Here is a 25,122-nt window from a genome sequence, read left to right as displayed (position 1 = left end):
CAATTTCGGTCGTTGATTTGTGATCTAATAATTTTGATTTTACAATACAAATTTAACAATTTAATAAGGTATTCAATCTCGGCTCTTTATTTTTTATCGAGCGGTTGAGAAACATTAAATATATTGTAATATTGAAAGTGCAAAAATTTATAATATTGCAACAGCTCAAAATCCATTTGTAAATGAAAGTGGTTACCTAAAACAACTTTCTTCTAGGGAACATCTTTTACTTGTTGTCTTTCTCATTCCAACTAGAGGTGTTCAGTTATGGGATAAATCCTCTAACCAACAAACATCTTTTACTTCTAGAATAAATAAACAACAGTCAAAAGTTTCAGAGTTCTCCTTTGTAAACTACAGTACCATTTTTAAGTCGTTATAATTATAATGTACAACAGATACCTAACTGGACCAGTGCATGCATTGTACAGAACTTGCACCCATGCGCGAGAAACATCAGGTGCATATATAATATAACCAAAAGACATTCACAAAATTGGCCATGACAGGATCAACACTGATCTACATAGATGATGGTCCAGCAGGAAAAGTGTGGCGGATCAATTTTTAGCGGTTCTCAAGACCCTGTCGAAAATTGGGTTCTCTACTAACTCTCTGGCAGAAGGCCTCTTGACTGGATCAGGATCGATCATGGCCTGAATAAATATCAAAACATCAGATAAATCAAACAAAACAAACGAGCACAAAACATCAGGCAAATTTTGCAGTCTTTAAAATTCAAAATGTGCTACAAAGTTGAATACTAAAATATATATATAAAAAAACATGAGTTTTAAAAAAGCGAAGTAGTTCGAAAATAATTACCATCACTTTCACACGAATTGAATCAAGTGTCTCTTATTAATCCATGGTACTTCAAAAAATTCTTCTTGAAAATCACAAATTTTAAATGTGATAGTTGGATGACTTAAAAGACCACTTCATACAACATACTCTATTTTTCAGATGTAGTACAACGTAACTAACTATCACCATATCATAAAATAAATGTAAAAATACAAATAGTAGAGCTTACATATTTTAACAATAATCAAAACAGCAGATGCCAACAACAGAATCATAGTTCATTTTTATATGTATTTGTCTAATTTGTTAAGTACCTCCTACAAGTCTACAAACCACACCACACACTGGATTTCTTAGTTGTGAAAACTGCAGCATCACATTAGCTAAACAAGCAAACACATTGAGAGATAGTGTAAAAAACATAGAGAAGAGGGAATCACAGTATTTAACAATGTATAGTACCTTGAGCAAGTTTTGGAATTGTAATGAATGACCGGGCAGGAGTGGTAACTTGCCCTCTTTAAGATTCAAAAAATGACCTCCTGATTCTGGCAAAGGCGATTTTCGAACAAGTTCATAAATAGAAGCTCCCAAGGAGAAAATATCAACCTTGTCAAGGTGATCATAATTGTCGTTAAGGATTTCCTGGGGCATATAACGAGCATCTCCTTCCTCAATTGGCAGGCTACTATCTATAAGAGTAGCACATCCAAAATCACCAAGCTTATAAACACCATTTTTGACATAAATATTATCAGGTTTAACATCAAGATGAGCTATTCCTTTCTCGTGCATAAATCGCAGCGCATTGGCAACCTGTCCAAATTTTCACATCAATAGTTGTTACAAACAATGTATGAACAAGATCAACCGGTGATGTAAAAACTTATGCATGTCTGTTATAGATTAAGGCAAATAAGAAAAAAACAATGAAGGGGATTTTCATCATATATAACAACAGTTACTGGTGAAGATAATCTGTACTGACTCGGATCTACTTAAGAAATGGACACATAAGACATAAGTTAGTTCACCTGATAAAAAGCTTTTAACACTTGACCTTCTGCTAAGAACTCAGAGCCTTTCTTTACGGATAAGCTATGATCACAAATCTCCATCTGAATGTACAGCTGTTCATTTTCAAACCATGAAGTGTAATAACCCACAATGTTCTCATGAGAACCTATAGAGGCATGATCATAAAAGACAGTAAGAAAACAAGTCTTGTATAAAACCTATTACGTATTATGTATAATAAAACAAAAGAGGGAGCTGAAAAATACAAACCCAAGGCTGCCAAAGCTTGGACTTCCATCAAAGCTTTTTTTCTTCAATGACAGAATACCAGTGTTAGTGGCTGAACCCAAGAAGAGAAGAAACATCCATAGTTAGAAGATGATACCTTTCTGTTTCCAGCTGTAACTGTCTTGTGCTGCGTTTCACGGCATACAAGCAGCCATCTATTCGCTTTAATACTTTGAAAACACAACTAAAGTTCCCTCTACCAATTTGCTGATAAGAAAAGTAAAAGTTATACGATAAACCATGAAGTTGAATGCAATGAAGATAATGCCAATTCAAAACAATCTATGACAAATAAAATTCATTTTGAAACAAAGTACCTCAATCTCGTGAAAGTCTGTGCGATAACGGGAGAGCCCGTCCACGGCTGTAAATTTAGGGAAGAGACCTACAAGTATTACCATTATACTGTTAGAAAATTGCAATACAAATGAATAAAAGAATTGGCAAAAGACTGACAAGAATGATACCTGCACATTTGGATCTTTGGTTTGCAAAGGGATCCTTGGTTTCCTTTTGTGAAACGTCTTTTAAATAGGGGTTACTGATGCAAGGAGGAGGCATGGCCCGACAACGCAATGCAGCTGCAGAATGTGACACATAATTCTGGACCTTCGGCTTACCAGAAGCTATCGTTATATCAACAGCTTCTTCCTCGGCAACAGAGTCCTTACCAAGTTCCACAACTTGTTGATGGTCACTAGAATACGTAGGGCTAAGAGGGTTTACCGATACACCGTCTATGACAAGTATGCATATTGATTAGAAAAAATGGGTGAGTAAATGTAGGTGTTGCAAAAATATGAAAACAAAAAAGTAGCACTAACTATTTCCAGGGGATCATCACATTCGGCCTTAAGCAATCACATAAGTGAGTTGGACGCCACATCTTAATCCTAAACCTTAAAGCATTAAGTTTATGGTCCTCTTACTCACACTTGATATACCAACAATAGCTTATACATAAGCACTTATGCTATAAGACACAAATTAAGTTGTTTATCCAAACTGGGGCCATAAATAGTCTAAGTTAGTATAAAAATGGGTCTTTTACATTCTTTTGTGTAAGCTTCCTCAGTCATCCCAAATTTTCAACTCAGTAAATCCATTGTACTAAGTATAATAAATAAAATGTACATACACAAACACATTAAAATCATTCTGATATTAGTTTTTCACAAAATTAATCAACTAATTAGCAAGTAAACTCCGCACGATTACGCAAAAACAAAAGCAGGGTAAGAACATACAGCAAAGTAACTAATAACTAATCATACCCAATCGACATCTCTTGCTTTTAGTAGTATTCAATTTCTCCGGCGATTTAGGGCAAGGACTATTATCCTATAAAACACAATACAAAAAAAATTAAATTTTTTATTTTAAAATATTAATTAATATACTAATTAATACTAAACAGACTCATCAATTTAGTAATACACCTCACCTTATTGAAATCCAAACCATTCAAAATTCTCTGATTATCCGGTGTTATATAATCTGGCGTACTGCAAGAGAAAACAAAATCAATGACATGCATAAAAAACTAACTTGGAAGGAAACATAACAATCGAATCGATTGAATCGAAGATAACGAAAGGGGAAGGGTTTTCATTACCAGAAGAAATCTTGACTGAGAATGAAATCTCTTTGATCTGCTTCAGTAGCATCATTCGTAACCCTAACACAAGAGGAAGGGTTTTCAATGGCTTCTGAATCTAGAAGATTCTGGAAGCGAGAAATGGTGGAAGAAGTTGTTGGTAATAATGGCTTGTATTGTGTGAGAGAGAATTTACTGAGCTGAAGCTGTAACTGTCTGGTGTTACTCGCACTTAGTGGTAACTTCTTACTTCTTCCCTTTGTAGTTGTTTTAGGGGTTTTTTTCTTCATTTTCAAATGCTTGAATCTTCGATTCGTTCGAGACAACAATGAAGAATGAAGAAGAAGAAGATGAATGAATAGGTATAAATAATATATTAATATATAAAATAAATATAGAAACAAATAAAAGTGATTAAATCAATTATTTTACTGTAATTGCGTACGGGGAAGCGGAATTATTCAAAAAATGCGCGGGTTAATTTTCGATTTCATTTTTGGTTGGGATTAATTAATTAAATAATTAAGTATTTTTGAGGTGCTTTTTATGATGGAATCGTGGCCGTTTATTTGTTTTTTTTAATGGGTGGATTTGGACAGTGCTTTTGTGATGCGTGCTGTGGAAGTTGATTCCTTTTCTTTCTTTTCCTGTAGTAATTTCTTTTTTATTGATGAATTATGAATAAGAATTATTGACGATTTATTTTTTATTTTATGATGATGGAGAAAAGTGAAACGGGATTAGATTTGGGAAGCATGGTGCGCACGTGACTTATTGAAAGTTGAGCCAGACTGAACTGTTGTCTTTCTTCATAACTTTTTGTTTTTCATAGTATCTCAAAATAAATGACACGGCTCTATAAAAAAAAAAAAAAATAATGACACAGTTAATTAAGTCATTTTCGCGGTTAGATTTGGATTAGTTTTGAAGTAAAACTTTATTCAATTTAAAGATAAATTTACTTGCGATTTGATTTAATTTTGGATGACAAGTATAAAAAATTTATCTAATACAATTTAATATGGTTTAATTTAGATCGGTTTTTGGATGTTCAAATTATAAACTACAATTATAGAAATTTAAATGTGAAATAGGCTTTAAGGCTTGTTTGGTCTATTTAAAAAGACTGTATAGAGGTCTTTATGTAAGACAAGCTTTTAAATAGGCTACAAGGTCATACCAGACTTTAAAAAGGCTCAGGTCAGGCAAAAAAAATATTTTATAAGTTGTAGGCCAGACTTAGACTTGAAAAAAAATCGTATGTCAGACTCAGACCTATCAAAGTCTGGTCTGTCCTGTTCCCAATTCCGATGTTGGTATTGTGCTGCTTTTTGTGTGATCATAACAACAACCCTCTTTTATCATTATACCCAAACTCTTTAATTACAACTAACTAAGCTAATTAATATTGATGGGATTGATTGATCCGTTTGATAGTTACTTAGTTTTAAGAGAGAAAATGTTTCTTGAAAAAAAATTGTTGTATCCCAATAATTTTGAGTAATACGATGGTGATTGATGCACTTATCTTCTCTATTTGAATGTTAAGTTAGGATGGAATAAAGAAAATGACATGAGTGGTTTGGCAGATAGAGCAAAGTTTTTGCCGTTAAAAAACTCATGTTAAGCAGGGTAAGCATCGTGCCATGCATGCTTAATTATAACGTATGAAAATAAAACAATTTTTTGAATATTAAAATAATGGCTTAAGTACACATTTGATCCTTTATGTTTATTTTAAGTTTTAATTTGGTCTCTTATATTTAAAAAGTATCAATTTGGTCTCTTACGTTTATTTTAGGTTTCAAGTTAGTCATTTCCGTCAATTTTGTCACATGTGACAGCTAATTTGCATATGTGAACTGACACGTGGCACTTGGACACACTGACACGTGTACCGTTCAGACGGTGTTAGTGGCAAAACTAACGAAAATTACTAACTTGAAACTTAAAATAAACGTAAGGGAACAAATTGATACTTTTTAAACGTAAGAGATCAAATTAAAACCTAAAATAAAAGTAACAAGCCTAAAATAATATACAACAATTGTTGTTTGAAAAGGAGTTGATAAATTAGTTACCGACAATTAGATTTCTCCATCCTTGTATATACACACATTTGTTGTTTTCATAAATATGTTGGAGAGTTATATAATTTATATCTTGTAACTGTAAATAAATATAACATATATATAAATTAAATATAAACATATACACAAATATAGTATGCTTTATTTAACTTCTTGAAAGCAAATGATGTATGATCCATGTCTACCGTCCTCAAATCGCATCAAAGGAGGTGTCCTCCAATATTCCTTAGAAGACAAATTGTCGGTAAGAAGGTTCCCTGATAGGATAATAATCCACACATGGATTTCCATTTTCTTCACTAAGGATTTTCGTACATAAATAAAATTTAATTAATATCTTTGCTACATCAATCAATTCCGGGTGTAAGTAATCCAATAACTACAAATTCAACTTCAAATATACAAGTATCTTCCACCAAAAATCCATTATTTGGATTTTTTAATTTAGTCAACGCCACAAGCTGTCTAGACCCCCACACTAAATTTGAGCTAGTGAACTTGCGATTAACTACGAAATAAAAAATTAGATTAGATTGAGATTGAAAACAAGTTTTAGACAATATTAACAAAATATACAACTTAGAAAACAATAATGACAAGTATAAACCTAAGTAGTCCTCACGAACCAGTCGAGTTGGTAGAGACATTACATTATATATGTTGATACTAAAATTCACTTATTCACTTTAAAAGTGTATTTCTAGCCAATTTGTCAAAAAAAAAAAAGTGTATTTCTAGCCAGACTACTTGTAGAAAATTGTAAATAAATTTAACAAATTTTACATTATTGTTCTCTTCTCTTCGCTCTCAATTTATGTTGTAATAACTTCTCTTGTTTTGTGATGAAAATCAACCATGACATTTTTTACCAACAAAAATATTATGATAATTCCTATTAATATTAATATAGAATATTTTTAATGCAATGTTAGATAATAATATTCGCATAAAAAAATAATAATTATATGATTGAAACACATTAAACAAAATCAAGAGATTAAATGAGCATCATAAATTCTAAAGACTAAAGAGGACATATATGGACTCACAATTTCGTTGAGCATGTTGTCCAGTAATTTGGTCTTTGGCGCGAAGAGTGCAATCCACAACAAGTTTAGTGTTAGGTGGAAGAGTTGAGACTTCTAGAGCTAAAAATAATGAAATACTAATACCCTTTCCCTCAACGACTCCATTGGGATATAAAAGGAGTTTCCTAGAAGGAAAAAAATTATTAGCCATAGAATAATAATATTCCATTTTGTTGTTGTATGTAAACAAACATAATGGTAGATACCACTTAAAACTTACACACATAAATAAGAGATTATGAGTTCGTACCATTTATAATCTCCACCTACAAATGATTCAGACTCGTACTTATCTAAATTTGCAAATGAAAATTTGCCAAATTTCCAACTATGGGAAATAGTGACAGGAGGTATGATGGATAAACAGTCGCCTTTATTCGAGATCTTAACAATGAAAACTTCAGCTCCAAACACACAAGTATCATCAACAAGGTATCCATTTAAAGGGTCAAGAAACGTGTCAAGGTTGATGAATTTTGGAATACCCCACTCTATTTTCAGTACATGAAAACGCCTAACAGTTGCATCTGCATGTTTGTTAGTAGTAACTAATTAGTAACATACAATGTAACAAAATATTTTTCTAATTTTTCAATTTTCGGTAGCTAATAAATCAATGACAAAATCAGTCACAAAAATATTTTTGTTACCGATTTAGTGACCAACTTATGTTTTATATGTAATTACGAAAATTCAACCTCTTTTTGAATCAAACGAAAATCCAACCTCTAAATCGGCCACAATGTACGATGACAGATTATTTTCAGTCACTAGATAACTTACTTCTAATAATGATGTAATTTTTGAAAATTACTAAACTTGTAATCATTCAATTGTAATTGTACCTTGAGTCGTAACATACTCATCGTCTCTAAAATTGTACGCAGAGAAGTTTATAATGGCATTGACCTCCCAATCAATAGGTAAGGAAGGTGGGTCAACAAGCATCAAATAAATAGAAACATGACCTTGCCCGTTTCCTTTTGTGTTCCCACTTGGGTAAATAGACAACCTCCTGAGCATTGACCAAATCTCAACATCAAACAAAGTTTAATAATGTTATGTTATAATTGTTTTTAACCAACTCCCAAGCTTTTTTTTTTTTTTATGACAAACCTAGGGTTAGTAAATGAACATTGTCGCGTATTTATCAAACACGACATTTACATGTAAATAAATACAGATAATAGTTTTAAAAATAAAAATATTTGAATATAATCACATGCGTCGGTGTTCAGATATAATATTAAACATTCAACACGTCTAAAAAGATTCAGTACACTAATAAAAAAAAGTATCATTCATTTACGGGGAAAAACACTTGCATACCATTTGTAATTCCCTGCTTCAAACTCTTCCGAGACACATTTTTCTATAGAGGCCTTAGAAAGCAACGAGAAGCACTGCATTTTGAATGTGTAATGACTTGGTGGAGCTTTCCTTCCTATATGTAAAATATATAATATAATATAATATAATTAATCACTAAATCAGTTAATTCAGAATCCAAAACAAACAAGCGTAAATTGTGAAGATGGATATGAAATGCACATGCATCCACCTTCTTTTTATGCATCTAATTAATTAATAGTGGAATAATTTAAACTAAGCACATCAACTAGAGATATGTTTCATAAAGAAATGATTTTTTACTTACTTTTAGTTATCAATATTTTCTCTAAAAAATTATATAGTGATATTATTTGTTTTTATAAATGATGTCCCAACTCCTTTTGTACTAAAAAAATAAATGCATACCTAGCTAGCTATGAGATACAAATATACAATGACTAATCTCAAGATGTATTTATTTTGTGTTTTCAATATTGTTTTCAATATTTATTATGAATCACCTTTCATGGGTGTGGTAGTAGACAATACTGGATCAACAATTTTCATCTCCATCGTTGGTGGCGTTGTTGGATTAAACATTCTAGTGAATAACTAATTAACAAGGAAAGCTTTTTTTATGGATTTTGGGGTGTTTCTCAAAGACTAACCTTCAATGGTTTCCTAAAATTTATTTACCTTTATATTGTAATTGTTGCAACAAGGATTGGTCTATTTGTCATTTATGTATTTCGTTATACACACATATGCCTTAATTAAACTTAACATCATTTCACACGACACACAATCCTTTTCTTGTTGAGGCAGAAGTATATGGCATTGGCATGAAGTAATTAATTATATGAATGTTGCAACACAATCAAATATTCTTTTCTTCAAAAACATTTTAAATCATTTCCTCCAAGTTTAGCCATAATATTGGATTTCCTATCATTCTTTCAAATAAATTACTAACCAATAGAAGATGATATATATCATGACGAATTAACAAAGGCATCATGTAAAGAACATACAATACTATTTCGCGAGCATACCTCAATTAGTAGAAACATCACATTATATATGCATGACAGAAGTTTAAATCTAGATTTTTCACTTATTAATCTCAAAAGATAAATTTATAGGAAAAAAAAAATACAATACTACTGAGAAAAAAAAAAGAACATACAATAACAATACTATTACATTAATTTTTTTGTACTATTAAATATAAAAAATGTATATTCAAATACATTAACACGACATATGTTACATTGAATATATATTATTATTATTATTAAGGTATAGGCATAGCATATTAATAAATTTAAGATAAGATATTATCGTGTGGCTTAGAAATGTTGAATAGAGTTATGTATTGAACTAATCACAAATCTAACATCAAGTCGTTGTAGTATAGTGGTAAGTATTCCCGCCTGTCACGCGGGTGACCCGGGTTCGATCCCCGGCAACGGCGTTTTTTTCTTTCTATTTATATATTCTTCTTCTTTTTGCTAACTGAACTGAACAGTTACTATTACTATAGTGATAAACTTTGCGGGAGAACGAAGCTTCGAATTATTTCCATTTTCAATTTCAATGGCTACTCTTCCTGCTTCTCCTTCACCACCATGGCCAAACCCTAACCCTAATAATCCCAATTCTATTTCTATTCCAAACCCTAATTTCCTCCCCGATCAATCTCAAACCCTCGACTTCGATTCCCTTATGTCTCCCCAATCTCAATCACCGCCACACCACTCTCCCACCGCCACTTCACCGGAATCTTCCCCCACCACACCGCCACTTCCTCCATCGTTACTTCAACTCTCATTTAACCAAGACCACGCCTGCTTCGCCGCCGCAACTGACAACGGCTTCCGCATCTACAACTGCGATCCTTTCCGTGAACTCTTCCGCCGTGAATTCGGCGGTGGAGGAATCGGTCATGTAGAGATGCTTTTCCGATGTAATATATTAGCACTTGTCGGAGGTGGGTCCCACCCTCAGTATCCTCCTAATAAAGTCATGATCTGGGATGATCATCAAGGTACTTGCATCGGTGAGCTTTCGTTCCGTGCTGCCGTTCGCGGTGTTCGGCTTCGGAGGGATAGGATAATTGTTGTGGTGGAGCAGAAGATATTTGTGTATAATTTTGCTGACTTGAAACTTTTGCATCAGATTGAAACTATTGCAAACCCTAAAGGGCTTTGTGCAGTTTCACACTTGTCTGATTCTCTTGTTCTTGCTTGTCCTGGTTTGCATAAGGGTCAGATTCGTGTTGAGCATTTTGCACAGAAGAAGACTAAGTTCATTTCTGCTCATGATTCAAGGATAGCTTCCTTTGCTCTCACTCTTGATGGACAGTTAATCGCTACCGCCAGTGTCAAGGGCACGCTGATTCGGATTTATGATACCGATAATGGCACGCTACTTCAAGAAGTATGTGTTTAATTGCTCTTTATTTGTTTTCATTATGATGATAACTGTGTGGTTTTTTTAGTTTATTAATCACGTTTCTTTTATTGGATTAGATATGTAGCTAAGGTTTAATCACTCTAATGTATATTTCTGTTACTTTATTTATGTTTTATATTATGAAGATTGGATTTTTAATGTGTGGGCAATTGAGACTTTTTGGCTGTTCTGTATGAATTTGTTGGATGTTGATTTTAGGTGAGAAGGGGTGCAAATGCAGCAGAGATATTTAGTTTGGCGTTTTCTTCGACTGCTCAGTGGTTAGCAGTTTCAAGTGACAAGGGTACTGTCCATGTTTTTGGCCTTAAGGTTAATTCAAGTGTCTCTGAGAATGAAAAGTCACAAGGTTCGTCAAGTTCAGATGCTACCGTTCCCCCATCTAGCTCGTCTCGCTCTTTCATTAAATTTAAAGGTAAAATTTCGTGTTTTTAATTTATTTAAGTTGAGTATTTCTTTTTATTTGCTATTGGAGAATTGGAGAATGTGTTGGAGTTGTTGATCATATTCATGTTTCATGTTTATCAGTTACAAAGAGAAATAATTGTCAATTCAATTCTCTTTTTTTTTTTTTTTGTTGATCAAAATGTTACTCTGCACTTGACAGGAGTGTTGCCCAAGTATTTCAACTCAGAGTGGTCAGTTGCTCGGTTTCACTTACACGAAGGCACTCAGTACACAGTTGCATTTGGTCTCCAAAAGAATACAGTCATAATTCTTGGCATGGATGGAAGGTATGACATGAAGAAGCGAAAAATAATATATCATAGCTATTCTATTAAAATCTAAGACAGTTTCAGTTCTATTAATAGTAAAAACAGTTGATATGTTTTTCCTTTTTAAGTATTGCCGAGTTGAGTATTTGAAGAAAGACTGAGTTGTTAACTGGAGAATTTTAAGTTTGCTACTACTGTCTCATACTTAATAGTTTTAAGATAAGATGAAATGTTATATGGAAAAAGTTGCTCTAAATTGAGCTTGTCTGAAAAGAGTAAGGGTGTGGTCACTTTAGATTTTGAGTTAAGATTTTAATGTATAGTATTATAAGAGATATAGCTTAGTTATTACTTAAGCAAATATGATTGTACCAGCTGTAGTTAGTTACAAGTATATTGTCCCAAACTTAGTTCCACATATAATTTTGTTCATATGGCCTATGGGTTGCAATAGTCTAGTCTTGTGGCTCTTCAAACAAATCCTTTCGACCTTTCGTATTAATCTATGCATTGATGTTATTTTTTGGGTATCCCAGAAAAGGTAAACATTTATGTTAGATGATGTTAATGATTTGTTGTTGGTTATTCTTTGCAGCTTCTATAGGTGCCAATTCGATCCGGCACATGGAGGTGAAATGACCCAGCTGGAATATCAAAACTTTTTAATTCCAGAGACAGCCTTGTGAGAGGGAAACCTGTAGTGTTTGACGCTTATCTTTTAGTTGGGTTATTCTACAGGAATATGCACAATGTAATAATAGTAGAAATAGATGGAGAGTGTAATTAGTAATAGATAGGAGGCTGATGTAATGCTGACACCGTTGTTTATTGTTTACTCTTGGTTGACCTTGTGCTCTAATATTGTAATTATTTTTTTTACTTATAAATATTGAAAGCTGTGTTAAAGCAAGCAATCACTTTTCCAACAAATTTATCAACTCCTTTCAAACAACGACTGAATTTTTTTTTTTACGTTATAATTAAGCACTAAACATGGTGTAATGCTTATTCTGCATTTCCTCACAATAATATCTTTGTTCAATGTATAAGAAATTTTAGGAAAAAATCTCAAATGATTGATAACTGCAATGGAAGAACAAAGAACCTCTTGCAAGAATAAGAGCCGTTATTTGTGGTGAGTTATCGGCTTATTGCCCGGTTAGTTATCTCATTTCCTTATCCTACCACTCAAGCATGCTACAAAAGACCCTTTTTTAACACCTGCAGATTCAGTTCAAGTTCTATTTGTTTATTCCATTCATGCTGCCACTATGGAGCTGTTATACAACATTTACCGTTCTTTTCCACATGAAATTCCCTCATTACTTATATTGTGTAACTATTTTTTATTTTGAACAAATCAAACTCCACTCAGATCATTAATTAAATAACGATGAATACAAAGAGGAATAAAATCAAACGATTGCCAACTAGCATTAGAAATAGCCACTTTTGCTAAACTATGGGCAACAACCATATTCGCTTGCCGGCTAATAAACTTAACCTCAAAGTTATTATTTAAACTAAGCAAAGTTCTAATATAGAGACTAAAACATGAAATTCTGAACCGCCTACAGATTTGGAGTTAACTGCATCAACTAAGAGGTCTTGGAATCACTTTCAAATATCACTTTACTCCAACCCAAATTCTGAACCCATGACATGACTTGCCACATTCCTAGTGCCACCCCCTCACATACTGATAACTCTGGATTGCACCAACCTGACAAAGCTCGAATGAAATCACCATTTGAATCTCTTAAACAACATCCATAGCTAGTCTTGTCGATTGAATGATGAAAAGCCGCATCAACATTACATTTTAATTCTCCGGTAATTGGCTTAACCCACCGTGCTTGTGCCCAATGATTAATCTGGTCCGGATTCATTTGCTTTTGATTCCATATCCATTCATTCCTGTTATGCCACAGTCCCCACACAATTATCATAAATCGGTTCGCCACAGCCTCGACTTCTCGCGAACATATATCTAGCACCACTTCTGCTACTGAATTCATTCTTTGCACTCTGTCCCGAATTTGAGGCCATAATCCTTCTGTTTGCCAGCTCTGAATACTCGTATCACACTGAAAAAGAAGATGCCAATCACTCTCCACCGAATCATTACAAATTTCACAGTTTATAGGACAAGGGACATGCCTCTCGTTTAAACGGAGACGGGTTGGTAAACAATTACAAGCAATCCTCCAAATAAGACTACGAACCTTCGGCGGAACATGCGCATTCCACACACAAAACCAGTCACGACCTCCATTGTTATCATCTGTCCCTTGCTTCATATTCATCACCATATTGTAACCTGACTTCACACTATATAATCCATTCATATCCCCTTTCCAAATCAACACATAAGGTCCCTGAATATCAAACAAAGGAACCGCAAATATATTCTTAGCAGCCTTTGAGGGAAATATAGCATTAATTTTACCAGCATCCCAATTGTTTCCCTGTGATGTCAACAGGTCTGTAACTTTTATATTGTGCAACTATTAGAAGCTATAAAATAGGCATTGTCACTTTATACACCTATATCAATCAACTACACTAGGTAGCAGACAAATGCTAACTTCAACTCAGTTTCGAAGTTGATTCAGACATGGACAAAAACAATCTTATTCTATTTTATACTTTTTTGTTACTAAATTATACTAGGAAGTCCAAGTCCAATAAATGTTGTTTAGTGAATTTTTTTTTTTTTTTTGTATGACAATTTAATTATGGGTCGTGTCTACTTATTGTACATAATCACCAGCTCTTACATATGCATCTTCTCAAACATGGAGACGAATGAAAAGCATGATCTGCACTTGACCATTTCATTACTTTTGCTCCTCTTTGTTTCATCAAATATAAATATTTCCATTTACAAATTTCTCATTCAAAATATATATCAAAAAAATAAATAAAATCTGAAGAGAATGTATGCAATATGAATTCCATCAAAAGATATGCAAGGTTGAGTGGGAAAACATGTAGAATATCGAAACCTAAATGATCCACAAGTCAAGCCACAATGGTTGTCATCTGATCAAAACACACAGCAGAAAGTGCTTGTAGCTAGTTAATTTGGATCCCTCAGGTATTGCAGTGTGACGATTATCATCTCAACTGTTTTTTTTAGTCATCTGATCAGCTGTTAAATTCTATATCATGTACCATGAAGGCCTCATATGTTTTCCCCGCAATGACCAGAGTTGAATTAAGTCAAGTCAGGTAACAGCTAACTTGGGAGAGTGGGTGCTATGCCAAGAGCTCACTAGCAGATCTTTGGCGTTCAACCTCCACGGAACTACACCCCAAGTCTTTAGTCAGTTCCCTCTCTTTCATCATTCCCCTAACTCTCTCAAAATCGCCCCATTTTCCTGCCTCTGCATACAGATTCGACAACTGGACATAATAGGCAGCGTTACCTGGCTCCAATTCAACCAGTTTTCTAGCTGCAAACTCACTGAACTCCAAGTCACCTTGAGATTTGGAACAAGCCAACAATGATCCCCACATGGCTTTCGTTGGCTCAAAAGGCATACATCTCATGATCTCAAAAGCCTCTCGTAATCGACCACCACGTGCCAAGATATCAACCATACAAGCATAGTGTTTGACATTAGGACAAAATCCATACTTTCCATCAACCAACATATTAAAAATCAATCGACCCTTATCCACCAAACCCGAATGACTGCACGCAGAAAGTACCGCAACCAAAGTCACTTCATCAGCTCTAACTCCATCCAGCTCCATCCTATTAAACCACAAAATAGCCTCATCACCACTCTTAGCCAAAGCAAGCCCTCTAATAACAGTATTCCAAGTAAACACATTTCTTTCCTTCATATTACCGAAAACCCTCAACCCCTCTTCCACTCTCCCACACTTCACATACATATCAATCAACACCGTCCCCAAAATCACATCCAATTCCAACCCATTCCTCCGTATCATATCATCAATCCAAATCCCCATTTCAATAGCACCAGAGCTAGCACAAGCAGCCAAAGCATTAACCATCGTGACCTGATTCGGAACAACACCCGCATACTGCATCTGTTCAAACACAAGCAATGCATCATCATACTTCCCACAAAAACGATAACCCATAATCAGCACAGTCCAAGACACAACATCTCTGTGAGACATTTCATCGAACAGTTGTCGACAAAGTGAAACATAACCACACGAAGCGTATACATCAAGAAGAGAGTTATTAACATAAAGATCATTCAAATGACCGAGTTTAATGACATGGGTGTAAACACATTGGGATTGAATGAAGTTATTTGAGTCGGAAAGTGACTTGAAAAGAAAAGGGAATGTGAAGTTGTTTGGAAAGATTGAGTTTTTTTGCATATGGGTGTATAGAAAGAGAGGGGTGTGAGGGATATGGGAATGGGAGAAAGCTCTGATGAGAGTATTGAAGATGAAAACATGGGGTTTTGGAGTGAGGATTGTGAAGAGAGGTAAAAGAGAATTGAGAAGATTGTGAGATTGAGATGCATTGATTAAGTGTAGTGCGATTGTTGTATTTGATTGAAGATTGTGAAGTATGATTTGTGATTGAATTTGTTTGAGTTGAATTTGTGAACGGCAAAAACCTTTGAGTAAGGTAACTACTCTATCTGCCAAAAAACTCATGTCATTCATCTTCTTCTCTTTCTTCTATAACTTAAGAATTAAATACCGAGGAAAAAAATACCTAAAATATGGTGGCAATGTAAACCGAAAAAAATGCGCATCCAGGGAATCGAACCCTGGTCAGTACCGTGGGAGGGTACTATGATGCCACTACACCAGATGCGCTTTGCTGTTATTGAGTTTAGATGATTAAATATATATAATATAATATTTGTTCAATATTGAATTTAATTTATATACACCCTCAGGGTAAAATTATTTTACACATGCATCCAATAATATAATATACTGACACATCATTGAATGTATGTATAAAAAATATTTATGCCGACAATGCACAACAATTAAACTCAAAACATATTATTAGTTGTTGAATGAATTTAATTTATATGTACCGTCGGTGTAAAGTTATTTTGCACATGCGTCCAATAATATACTGACACATCATGTATGGTAATTAAAAACACATGATGTGTAACATTCATTAAATGATGTGGCAACGCGTCATTGAATGTATGTGTAAAAAAAAATTACACCGACGGTGCACAACAATTAAACTCTTTTTATTGAAAGAGTTTAATAAAGATGCACCGACATTGTAAAATAATTTTACACGGTCATCTAATAGAAAACCATCAATCTTCAATGTCGGATGAAAAAATTGGGGTAAAGTGGAGTGAAGTGACGAAATCATTATTGTCATTGATTGACTATGTAAAATTATTTTACACTGTCGCTACATCTCCATTTTCTCACGTTGAAAATAGATAATCGGTATTAGTTGGCAGTAGCAAACGTAGTAAGGAAAACCTCAATTCAGTTTAGTGTGTGTTTAGTTTAGCGGTGGCTAAAATTGAGTTCTGTAGAATTGAGTTTGACAAAATTGATTTTAGTTAAAAGTGAGTTGATTAAAATTGATTTATGTTTGGATACATTATCTAAAAGTGATTCTCAACCTTTAATGTTGTTTGGTAATTTGAAATTAAAATTGCTTTTAAACTTGAAAATTACCAATAGGGTATAATATACAATATCAAGATAAATATGAAGACCAAGTGAAATTCTATACATATTTAATTTGATTAAACCTGACAACCACTTTGAGTTTATCTAATTAATTAAAATCAATTTAAAAAATAAACAAGAATTCTCTATAACCATTAATCAAAAATATAAAAAGAATTCTCTAGATCCCCTTATAAAGATGAAGAAGACTATTGTATCTCTAAATTAATCCGATGCAAAGATGAAGAAAATTATTCTCGGTCTCAAAAATGTTTTTTTTTTTTTTTCGGTTTATGTCGTTTGGATAGTTGGAATCAAAATTAATTTTAAATATATAATTACTAAAATGGATATTAAATTAATATATGTATTTGATTTTATTTCTTTTCTGAAAAATATTAGATTTCATTATTTTTGTACACCATTTTTAATTAAATTAAAAAATATTATACATAATGGGTTGAATATATGTGACTTTATTAAATAAAATATTGTCAAATAAGTTTTACTTTTTATTACTATTGAGTCGTATTACTCAAATATACTAATTATTTGATAAAAAAAATGAAATTATCCAATTTTTATTCTCTTCCCTAACCTTTGGATAAGTACAAAACGCAGCAAGGAAGAAGAGGGTAAAGTAGGAAACTATCATGTGACGTCCCTAAACGTGATTTCAGCCAACGCAAAAGCTACAAGGAGCAGCTTCAACTGGAATCGATTTTAAACGGAAGAATCACGTTTTTAACTAACTGCCAAACATCTTACAATATTGGAAAATCACGTTTAAAAGGGATGGACGCGCGTTAATGGGTTCTCAACGCAGAACCAAACAGAGACTTAGTTGAAAGAGGTTCTTCTTCTTCTTCCTTGTAAAAAACATCAATTGAATTGAAGGGACAAAACATCAGGTAATGCAGCAATTTATCTTTTCCTTTTTTGTTTTGAATCTCCATGTTTTTTAAACCTTGAATTGAGAAATTTTTTATATGATTTTAATTGTATTAAATTGGTTGATTTATTATGAATTATGATTAGGAGTAATATCTTTGTGGTGCAAAATCATTGTTAGGGTTTTTGATAGGTCCACAATTGGGGATTTTGTGATAGTCTTCAATGTTAGGATTTTTGTGATATCTTTTTAATTTTTTTGAAAACTGCAAAGAGAAACAGAAACAGCAGCAGCGAAAACATGACACTATAGGAAAAAACAAAACTATCTCCTATTGAAACAAATCACCAGTTCCGAATTCCATTCATAGAGCAATTTTAATGTCTTCCAACAATCCTCCACTATCAACCGCCACATTTTCGAAAATAATCCTGTTTCTATGACGCCACACCGACCAAATCACTGCATGCCAAATCATTACCAAACCTTGTCTCATACTTTTACTTCCCGGAGTTGCCGTAACATAATTAAGAAGGGACCTGACATCGCGAGGTAACATGAAATGCATACCTAACCAATTAAAAACACGTTCCCAGACCTGTAAAATTACTCTGCAATATAGAAACAGGTGAGTCCCCGATTCCACTCAATCTCCACAGAAAACACAGTTTTGATCTCCTTCTTCTGTAATAACATGTTGCCGAACCAAATTCTCTCTAGTCGGCGCTCTATCGTGGAGAACCATCCACACAAACCCCGTGACTTTAGTCGGTGCCTGACACTTCCATATAACTTTGAATGCTGATTCTAGATCTTCGGGAATGATCCTCCTGGCAATAAGCATATTAGACACCAAAACATAAGTGGATATCTTTTTAATTGTTGTTCAAAAATATTGACAATGAGCTGATTATTAAATTGCTTTGACTGAGTTGTGTGATTTTGCTTCCTGGATTTCTAAAGTCTGCAACTTTTCTATTGATTTGTGCTTTAAAGGTGAAAAAGCTTAGATTTTTATTAACATTTTGTTTCAATTCATCATTTTCCATTGATTTATTTTTTTTTTTATTTTTTTTGGGGGGTCTTTCAGCAACACTCTTCTGTAAAAACGTACCTGGTTCTGAAACCCAATTTGAATTTCAATCTCTAGGTTCATATTATTTCCCTTTATTTGATTGATTAGTTGGTTTATATTTATGAGTTGTGATTGGTTTTTCTTTTTCAATTTTACTTTGAATATTATTAATAGTTTTTCTTGAAGCTTCTTGTATAGATTAATGATAGTAATTGGTTTTGTCTTAGTTGGTTAGCAATTACTATGATAATGATAGGATGTAGCTTAACCTAGCCGCCCCTAGGCACTACGGGGGACATCATTGCATTGTGATTTTGAGTAGCGGCTGTAGCCTGTAGCACCACTAATAGCGGTCAGATTGCGGCCAATTAGTGTCTACTATAGCAAAATTCTTGCAAAATTTGCTTTTATAAATGTGTTCAATATGTTCATAAAATCACGAGCTTTGAAGTTTAGTCTTAATTTTTTGTAGGGATAATTTTCAAATATAGATTAAAAACAGTAAAATTTATGTAGAAACTAAACTTGAAAGGTCGTGATATTGTAGGGACTTAAAAATCCTATTTAACCCTTAAATTATCGTAAACAACTAACTAACTTTTGACTTAGTGGTGCCTATGACTGCATTTTCATTGTACAAAAGTCTATGTGGCCTTAGGCCTTTGTTAAACACCTTCACTGAAATTGAGTTGTGAAACTTAGACAAGTTGCGCATTCTCCAGTCGTAACTAGTGTGTAACTGAGTACGTGTAGTTGATTATTCAAAAAATTTAATTCTCAAAATAAATACAGAAGCTAGTAATTTGGTAAAATTAATAGATACAATTTAATTCCCTATGCACCTTCCCTTTAAAATTTCCGTAAATTTGCCATCCAAGATTCCAAACAACCTTGGTGTAGAGACCTTGCATCAGCTTTCAGAGGTATAGAGTGCAGACAGAGCTCTGAGTGAAGCATTTACGGTAAATGCAGTCCGTGGATATGGGTACGCTGCGAAATTTGGAACATGCCTTTCTGTTTTTCTTCTTTTCTTGTTCCCCCTGATTGCAATTTGAATATTCTGTTAGGTACGAATGAACTGGAATATAATTGGTGGGCTTTTAACTTTTTGTGTCCCAGTATAGGCAGAGAGGGTGAATAAAATGTTTATCCTGGGTGTGTCGATAGTCTCATCTGTAGAAACTGAACCATGTTGAATAGAAGACCGTAATTTTAGATGTTGTCAACCTAGAATAAACACTAAAAAGCCTGGTATCTGCATCATGCCAGAATACTAAGAGTTAACGGTTAAGATGAAGTACTGGATATATAGCAATGTGTTGCCGACTTTTGCGAAATTACTTCAGCAATTGAATTGAAAATGTATGACTGTGATTTATGATTTTCCTCAACCTAATCACCTTAGTTCTTCAGTGAGACTTTAGTCTCTTTTCTTGATGAGGACTACCAAGAAACTGACCATAATTGCACGTCTCTAATGTATTACTGCATTAGGGTTCCCATACTCTCCCTTATAGGAGAGTGCTAGTATCTACTCGTTTATCTATTATCAGTTTAGTAGTCTTTGGACACATCAAACTTAGACCATTTGAAGTTTAACAAATATAATTGTATCAATATGATGCCCAAAATGAGAATAGGAAATGCGAAGTTCCTAACATCACCTAGTTAATTGCAATTTATTTAGTGATAGAGGAATAATTCAAGGTCATGGGATATTGGTTTGGATAAGTGAGTTAACTCATTAAGAATTACACAGCAGTATCTGATGAGAGATATACATTATATCTGTACAAATTGTGGTTATTTTAGAGGAATAATTATTGTATACTTTGTTCACAGTATAATGAAAAGGATAAACATGTTACATTACGCCCTCCGTCTCATAAAAAGTGACTTATTTGGGTTGTGGTTAGTTCTTAAAAGATGATTAGTTTTGTTAATTTTAATGATAAAATGAATTTTATTTACTAAAACACCCTTATTAATTTGGACTAGATGATATGATGATAATTAATACTGTGGGGAGTTGGGGAAGGGTAAATTCATCAGGCAAGTAAAAAGTAAAAATGTAACAAAATGCTAATATAAATAGGTTCTGAGCAAGCAAGTTCTATTCACAATTTTATTTCGCATTATTGTCTTTGAGAGGTCTGTCTCTTTCTCTGCTCAATTCTCATGCCATGGATCTTTAAATCAAACATATTTTCTTATCGTTTTCTCGTTACTAGTTTCTCTTTTTTAATTTTTTCGTTTGACCCCTTTTCAGGTACTCAGTGTTTTCGGAACCAAGCATCATCTTCGAGGGAAGGTAACAACTCTTGATCTACCAGTTCATATATTTTTGTTTTCGTGATGCGTCAAGATCTTTGGAACAATATATGATTTTGTTTTTGTGTAACGCGTCTAGATCTTTGGAACCATTCATGATTTTGTTGTGCGTTGTGTCTAGATCTTAATTATGCCGTAATGTTGATTTCGTGATTTTATTTATCCATGCTTATTTTCATTTTATTTTGCGGTGATTGTTATCGAACACTCGTAATTACTTTTGCTGTTTTGTTTTTTCTGGTTGATTTTGGTGTGCCGATTTTGATCTTAGTTATATCGTAATGTTGTTTTCGTGATGTTATTTATCCGCGCTTGTTTTCATATTTTTCTGTGATGATTGTTATCGAACATTCGTAATTTCATTTGTTTTGTTTTTTCTGGTTGATTTTGATGTGCTGATTTTTTTTTCTTCCACTTATGTGTGAACCTAACATGTTGATCAAAGCGAAGAATTTTCTATGATCTTAGTTTTGAGTAAATATGGAAATTTAAAGTTCATCTTTTTTTAATGGTTTGTTGTTAAATTTAATTATCTTTCTCTTAATGGAGGCTATATATCCACTGGAAATCCAAATATTTTTTGTTCTGTTGAGCCATAAATAAATTTCTTAACTGATTTGCTGTTCTGTTAGGTGCATGCCTTATGTGAACAGGTTATTTAGATGAATTGGGTGATAATCTTGTGATTTTTGTAAATGGAAAGCATATTTTGGTATTCTGAGGAAGATTTGTTGATTAAATCTGATAATTATTTTGATTTGTGAACTTTTGGTTTTGTTTCCCAAGTTGATTTCCCGAAGGCATTTAGTAAAACAATTTTGATTCAATTGTGCATCGTTGAGTAGACCAAAATGCATGCATTGATGATTTATGCATGTCAAGAAAAGGATATGCCTGTTTCTTTCCTGAGCTTGTGTCATTTTTTATCATGACACACTGCAATGGAGGTCCATTTTCCTATATTGTTCTTGTGGTATAATTACTAATATCTCAACAGATTTGCCATAATGAATGCATGATTTGTTGCCTGCTAGGATGTTAATAGCGGGCTATAGCGCTATAGCGTAGCGTTTTACCACCTCTCTGCTATGCTATAAGGCTGCTTTCCGCTATTTAGAGAAGCGGAAATAGCGGCCGCTATTTGCAGGAAAATAGCGTTTTGGTAGCGGTGGCGTAGCGGTTTGGTAGCGCTATTTGACCGCTTTAGCGTTTTGGAGGGAAAAAAATTGATGAAAATCCTTATTTTGAAAATAAATCATAAGTGAGCGGTTTGGTAGCGCAATAGCACCATCTTCTAGAACTGCTGATAACAGAGGCTTCATTAAGCCTACTGGTGACAACCTTGATATAGGTTGCAAGTGGAATTCTTATAAAGACAGCAGCAAGAAAACAATTATTTGTGATTTTTGTTTTCACCCTTCCAATGGAGGAATAACAAGAGCAAAGAAGCATCAGTTGGGGATATCGGGAGAAGTAAAATCATGGAATGTTATTAGTCTTTATTTAGAACCGATTTTGATGGTAAATGACAATATTTAGTATAATTATTAAGTAAGAAAGTCCTTTTAATTTTGGGTATTTTTCTATTTTATGTATGTTGTTGGAATTTATGTTTAATTTGTACATGACCGCTATACCACTATAGCGCTACCCGCTATACCGCAATAGCATTTTTTAGGGTCGGCGCTACACGCCGCTATCCGAGATTAACAACATAGTGATTTACCTTAGAATCAGTTTGAAAATTTTTATTCAATATTATGAAACAAAAGAATGTATTTGGTTTTGAAGGTAGTGGATTCAAGAGTTTAAAGTTTGGATGCCACTTTCAGGTTTATTGGAGTCACTTCTGGTACAATATTGATCAATTGTTAAATAAATAAAAGATGGAGTAAAACATGTTATTTTTGGTTTGATTCTTGTTAATATCCTGACTTGTTACTTGAGTAGTCTAATTTCATCATTTTAGTAATTACTGCTAGTCGGCTACTGCTGCATAGTAGCGGTATAGTACCTGGGCACACATATTTGATCTGTGTTTTTACAGTTGTATATTGTGCTTGCTCTGATGTTGTTTGTAGTATTAAACATTTTTGTGCAGTATCCTTAAATTTGTATACTTATTTGAGTTATTTATGTGTGTACATGTTGAGATGTAATGTTTTTGTTACTGTCACTGCTCACCAGGGTAAGTGAAAAAAAACTCTGAACTAAATAGCTGACAAGTTGCAAGGGTGCAGTGATTGATAGAAAGAATGAGGATCGTTGGACTGACTGGTGGAATAGCAAGTGGCAAGAGCACCGTTTCCAATTTATTCAAGTCTCATGACATCCCCGTTGTTGATGCTGATGTAGTTGCTCGCGTACGTTTCTTTTTCATTGTGTTTTTTACTTTTTAGATTTTTCTTATAATGCGGGCAGAACCCTCTCAAGTTCGGTGGTTATTGGGATTTGAATTACCAGGAGGCGTTGAAGAAAGGGAGTGGTGGATGGAAAAAAGTCGTTGCTGCGTTTGGGGAGGAAATTCTACTTGAAAATAGTGAAGTTAATAGAACTAGACTGGGTCAAATTGTTTTTGCTGATCCCGATAAGCGTCAATTTCTCAATCGGTAATTTATGTTGTGAGAACTCTATTTGATTTCATTTTTTTTACTTTTGAAGTTTTGGTTATGATGATTGTTTTAGATTGTTAGCACCTTATATATCTTCCGGGATCTTTTGGGAAGTTGTGAAGTTGTGGTCGAAAGGTTACAAGGTCATTGTTCTCGATGTCCCTTTGTTATTTGAGGCCAAGATAGACAAGTTCACGAAGCCCATTATTGTTGTGTGGGTTGATCCTGAAACACAGATTCAAAGACTCTTGACAAGAGACAAGTCCAGTGAGGAGGATGGTCGTAACAGGGTTAATGCTCAGATGCCGCTGGATGCTAAAAAGAGTAAAGCTGATATAGTAATTGACAACACCGGTTCACTAGACGACTTGAATGAACAATTTCAAAAGGTTTTGGTTCGTGTGACTGGACCCTTGGCATGGTATGAGTTTTGGCGTTCTAGGCAGGGAGTCTCGATCATTCTTGCTTCACTTACCTCAGGTGTTGTTCTATGTATGAGGGCATTTAACAACAACAATTCATAGCCACTTGCCAATAATGTGTTTTGTGTAGTGTTTTACTGTAACCTTTTTTTTTTTTATCACAAGTTTTACTGTATGTTAAGTCCCCAACAAATAGATACCACAACTCAAGTTTCAAGATGATATTTGAATTTTCATTACTGTTTGGCTACTCCAAAAGACAAGATATGGAATATTGATAATGGTAATCACAGTTCATTTGTCCAAAAACCTGTCAAAACCATTGGCTTGCACTAAGTGGAAGATAACCTAGTGTCCATTATCAAATCGTGCAGTATTGATATGGATGTTTTTGTTCTAACATTATTTGCCAATGGACTCCTAACTTCTAATATTCTATTTCTAATGATTGATGATTTGAAGTGCAACTCCTACACTTCAGTCATAATCAATTGTTTTTATTATTATTAATTACTGTATTATTTTTTTGAGGCACCACTATTGTATTTGTATTATACAATTTGCTTTCATTTTTTTATTTCTAAAGATGAGGTTTATGATATGCATGCATACGCAAGGCGCAAGATATATTGTTATTAGTGATTAAAGTTTCTTTATGAAATAGGGGATATCATTTTATATTTTTCATTCTTTGTCTTAACTTCTGGTTTTAGTCTGCTGAAGGC

General features: G+C 33.7%; 5 protein-coding genes and 2 non-coding genes across 11 annotated transcripts; 3 read left to right on the top strand and 4 right to left on the bottom strand.

The window, feature by feature from the left end:
• Nucleotides 1-282: 282 nt before the first annotated feature.
• On the bottom strand, nucleotides 283-4,070 carry LOC123892590 (wee1-like protein kinase). Its single transcript, XM_045942411.1, has 10 exons — nucleotides 3,728-4,070; nucleotides 3,557-3,617; nucleotides 3,387-3,453; nucleotides 2,580-2,849; nucleotides 2,430-2,497; nucleotides 2,210-2,319; nucleotides 2,095-2,135; nucleotides 1,842-1,990; nucleotides 1,270-1,623; nucleotides 283-656 (listed from the first exon to the last, which is right to left on the bottom strand). Exons 1-10 carry the CDS (start codon nucleotides 3,997-3,999, stop codon nucleotides 561-563), a joined length of 1,488 nt encoding a protein of 495 aa, XP_045798367.1. The 5' UTR covers nucleotides 4,000-4,070; the 3' UTR covers nucleotides 283-560.
• A 1,815-nt stretch (nucleotides 4,071-5,885) lies between these two features.
• Nucleotides 5,886-8,921, bottom strand: LOC123890003. Its single transcript, XM_045939542.1, has 6 exons — nucleotides 8,741-8,921; nucleotides 8,217-8,331; nucleotides 7,733-7,902; nucleotides 7,138-7,414; nucleotides 6,849-7,012; nucleotides 5,886-6,307 (listed from the first exon to the last, which is right to left on the bottom strand). Exons 1-6 carry the CDS (start codon nucleotides 8,817-8,819, stop codon nucleotides 6,147-6,149), a joined length of 966 nt encoding a protein of 321 aa, XP_045795498.1. The 5' UTR covers nucleotides 8,820-8,921; the 3' UTR covers nucleotides 5,886-6,146.
• A 316-nt stretch (nucleotides 8,922-9,237) lies between these two features.
• Nucleotides 9,238-12,337, top strand: LOC123889377 (autophagy-related protein 18a-like). The gene is made up of 4 exons (XM_045938678.1): nucleotides 9,238-10,658; nucleotides 10,893-11,106; nucleotides 11,299-11,425; nucleotides 12,003-12,337. The coding sequence occupies exons 1-4, from the start codon at nucleotides 9,816-9,818 to the stop codon at nucleotides 12,091-12,093; spliced, it is 1,275 nt and encodes a 424-aa protein (XP_045794634.1). The 5' UTR covers nucleotides 9,238-9,815; the 3' UTR covers nucleotides 12,094-12,337.
• TRNAD-GUC lies at nucleotides 9,622-9,693 on the top strand. Its single transcript has one exon. It is a non-coding gene; the product is annotated as a tRNA-Asp (tRNA).
• A 435-nt stretch (nucleotides 12,338-12,772) lies between the features above and the next one.
• LOC123889376 (pentatricopeptide repeat-containing protein At5g56310-like) lies at nucleotides 12,773-16,070 on the bottom strand. Of its 2 annotated transcripts, XR_006802505.1 has the most exons (2): nucleotides 14,416-16,070; nucleotides 12,773-13,785 (listed from the first exon to the last, which is right to left on the bottom strand). XR_006802505.1 is itself a non-coding variant. In XM_045938677.1 (1 exon), the coding sequence occupies exon 1, from the start codon at nucleotides 16,067-16,069 to the stop codon at nucleotides 14,669-14,671; it is 1,401 nt and encodes a 466-aa protein (XP_045794633.1). In that variant the 5' UTR covers nucleotide 16,070; the 3' UTR covers nucleotides 14,197-14,668. The 2 variants fall into 2 exon arrangements, 1 of the variants encoding a protein (XP_045794633.1); XM_045938677.1 differs by lacking the exon at nucleotides 12,773-13,785 and having other exon boundaries at nucleotides 14,197-16,070.
• An 84-nt stretch (nucleotides 16,071-16,154) lies between these two features.
• TRNAG-CCC lies at nucleotides 16,155-16,225 on the bottom strand. The gene has a single exon. It is a non-coding gene; the product is annotated as a tRNA-Gly (tRNA).
• A 1,411-nt stretch (nucleotides 16,226-17,636) lies between these two features.
• On the top strand, nucleotides 17,637-24,706 carry LOC123892694 (dephospho-CoA kinase-like). 4 transcript variants are annotated; one of them, XM_045942543.1, is made up of 5 exons: nucleotides 17,637-17,976; nucleotides 21,302-21,343; nucleotides 23,551-23,726; nucleotides 23,827-23,972; nucleotides 24,049-24,706. In XM_045942543.1, exons 3-5 carry the CDS (start codon nucleotides 23,619-23,621, stop codon nucleotides 24,497-24,499), a joined length of 705 nt encoding a protein of 234 aa, XP_045798499.1. In that variant the 5' UTR covers nucleotides 17,637-17,976; nucleotides 21,302-21,343; nucleotides 23,551-23,618; the 3' UTR covers nucleotides 24,500-24,706. The 4 variants fall into 4 exon arrangements, with proteins under 4 accessions (XP_045798499.1, XP_045798500.1, XP_045798503.1 ...); XM_045942544.1 differs by having other exon boundaries at nucleotides 17,653-17,976; nucleotides 23,604-23,726; XM_045942547.1 differs by lacking the exon at nucleotides 21,302-21,343 and having other exon boundaries at nucleotides 17,653-17,976; nucleotides 23,604-23,726.
• Nucleotides 24,707-25,122: the final 416 nt, after the last annotated feature.

Source organism: Trifolium pratense, linkage group LG6 (assembly GCF_020283565.1).
Source record: "Trifolium pratense cultivar HEN17-A07 linkage group LG6, ARS_RC_1.1, whole genome shotgun sequence".
Taxonomy (NCBI): Eukaryota; Viridiplantae; Streptophyta; class Magnoliopsida; order Fabales; family Fabaceae; genus Trifolium; species Trifolium pratense.
The sequence above is the reverse complement of the archived record's forward strand: the minus strand, read 5'-3'. Positions and strand labels throughout refer to the sequence as shown.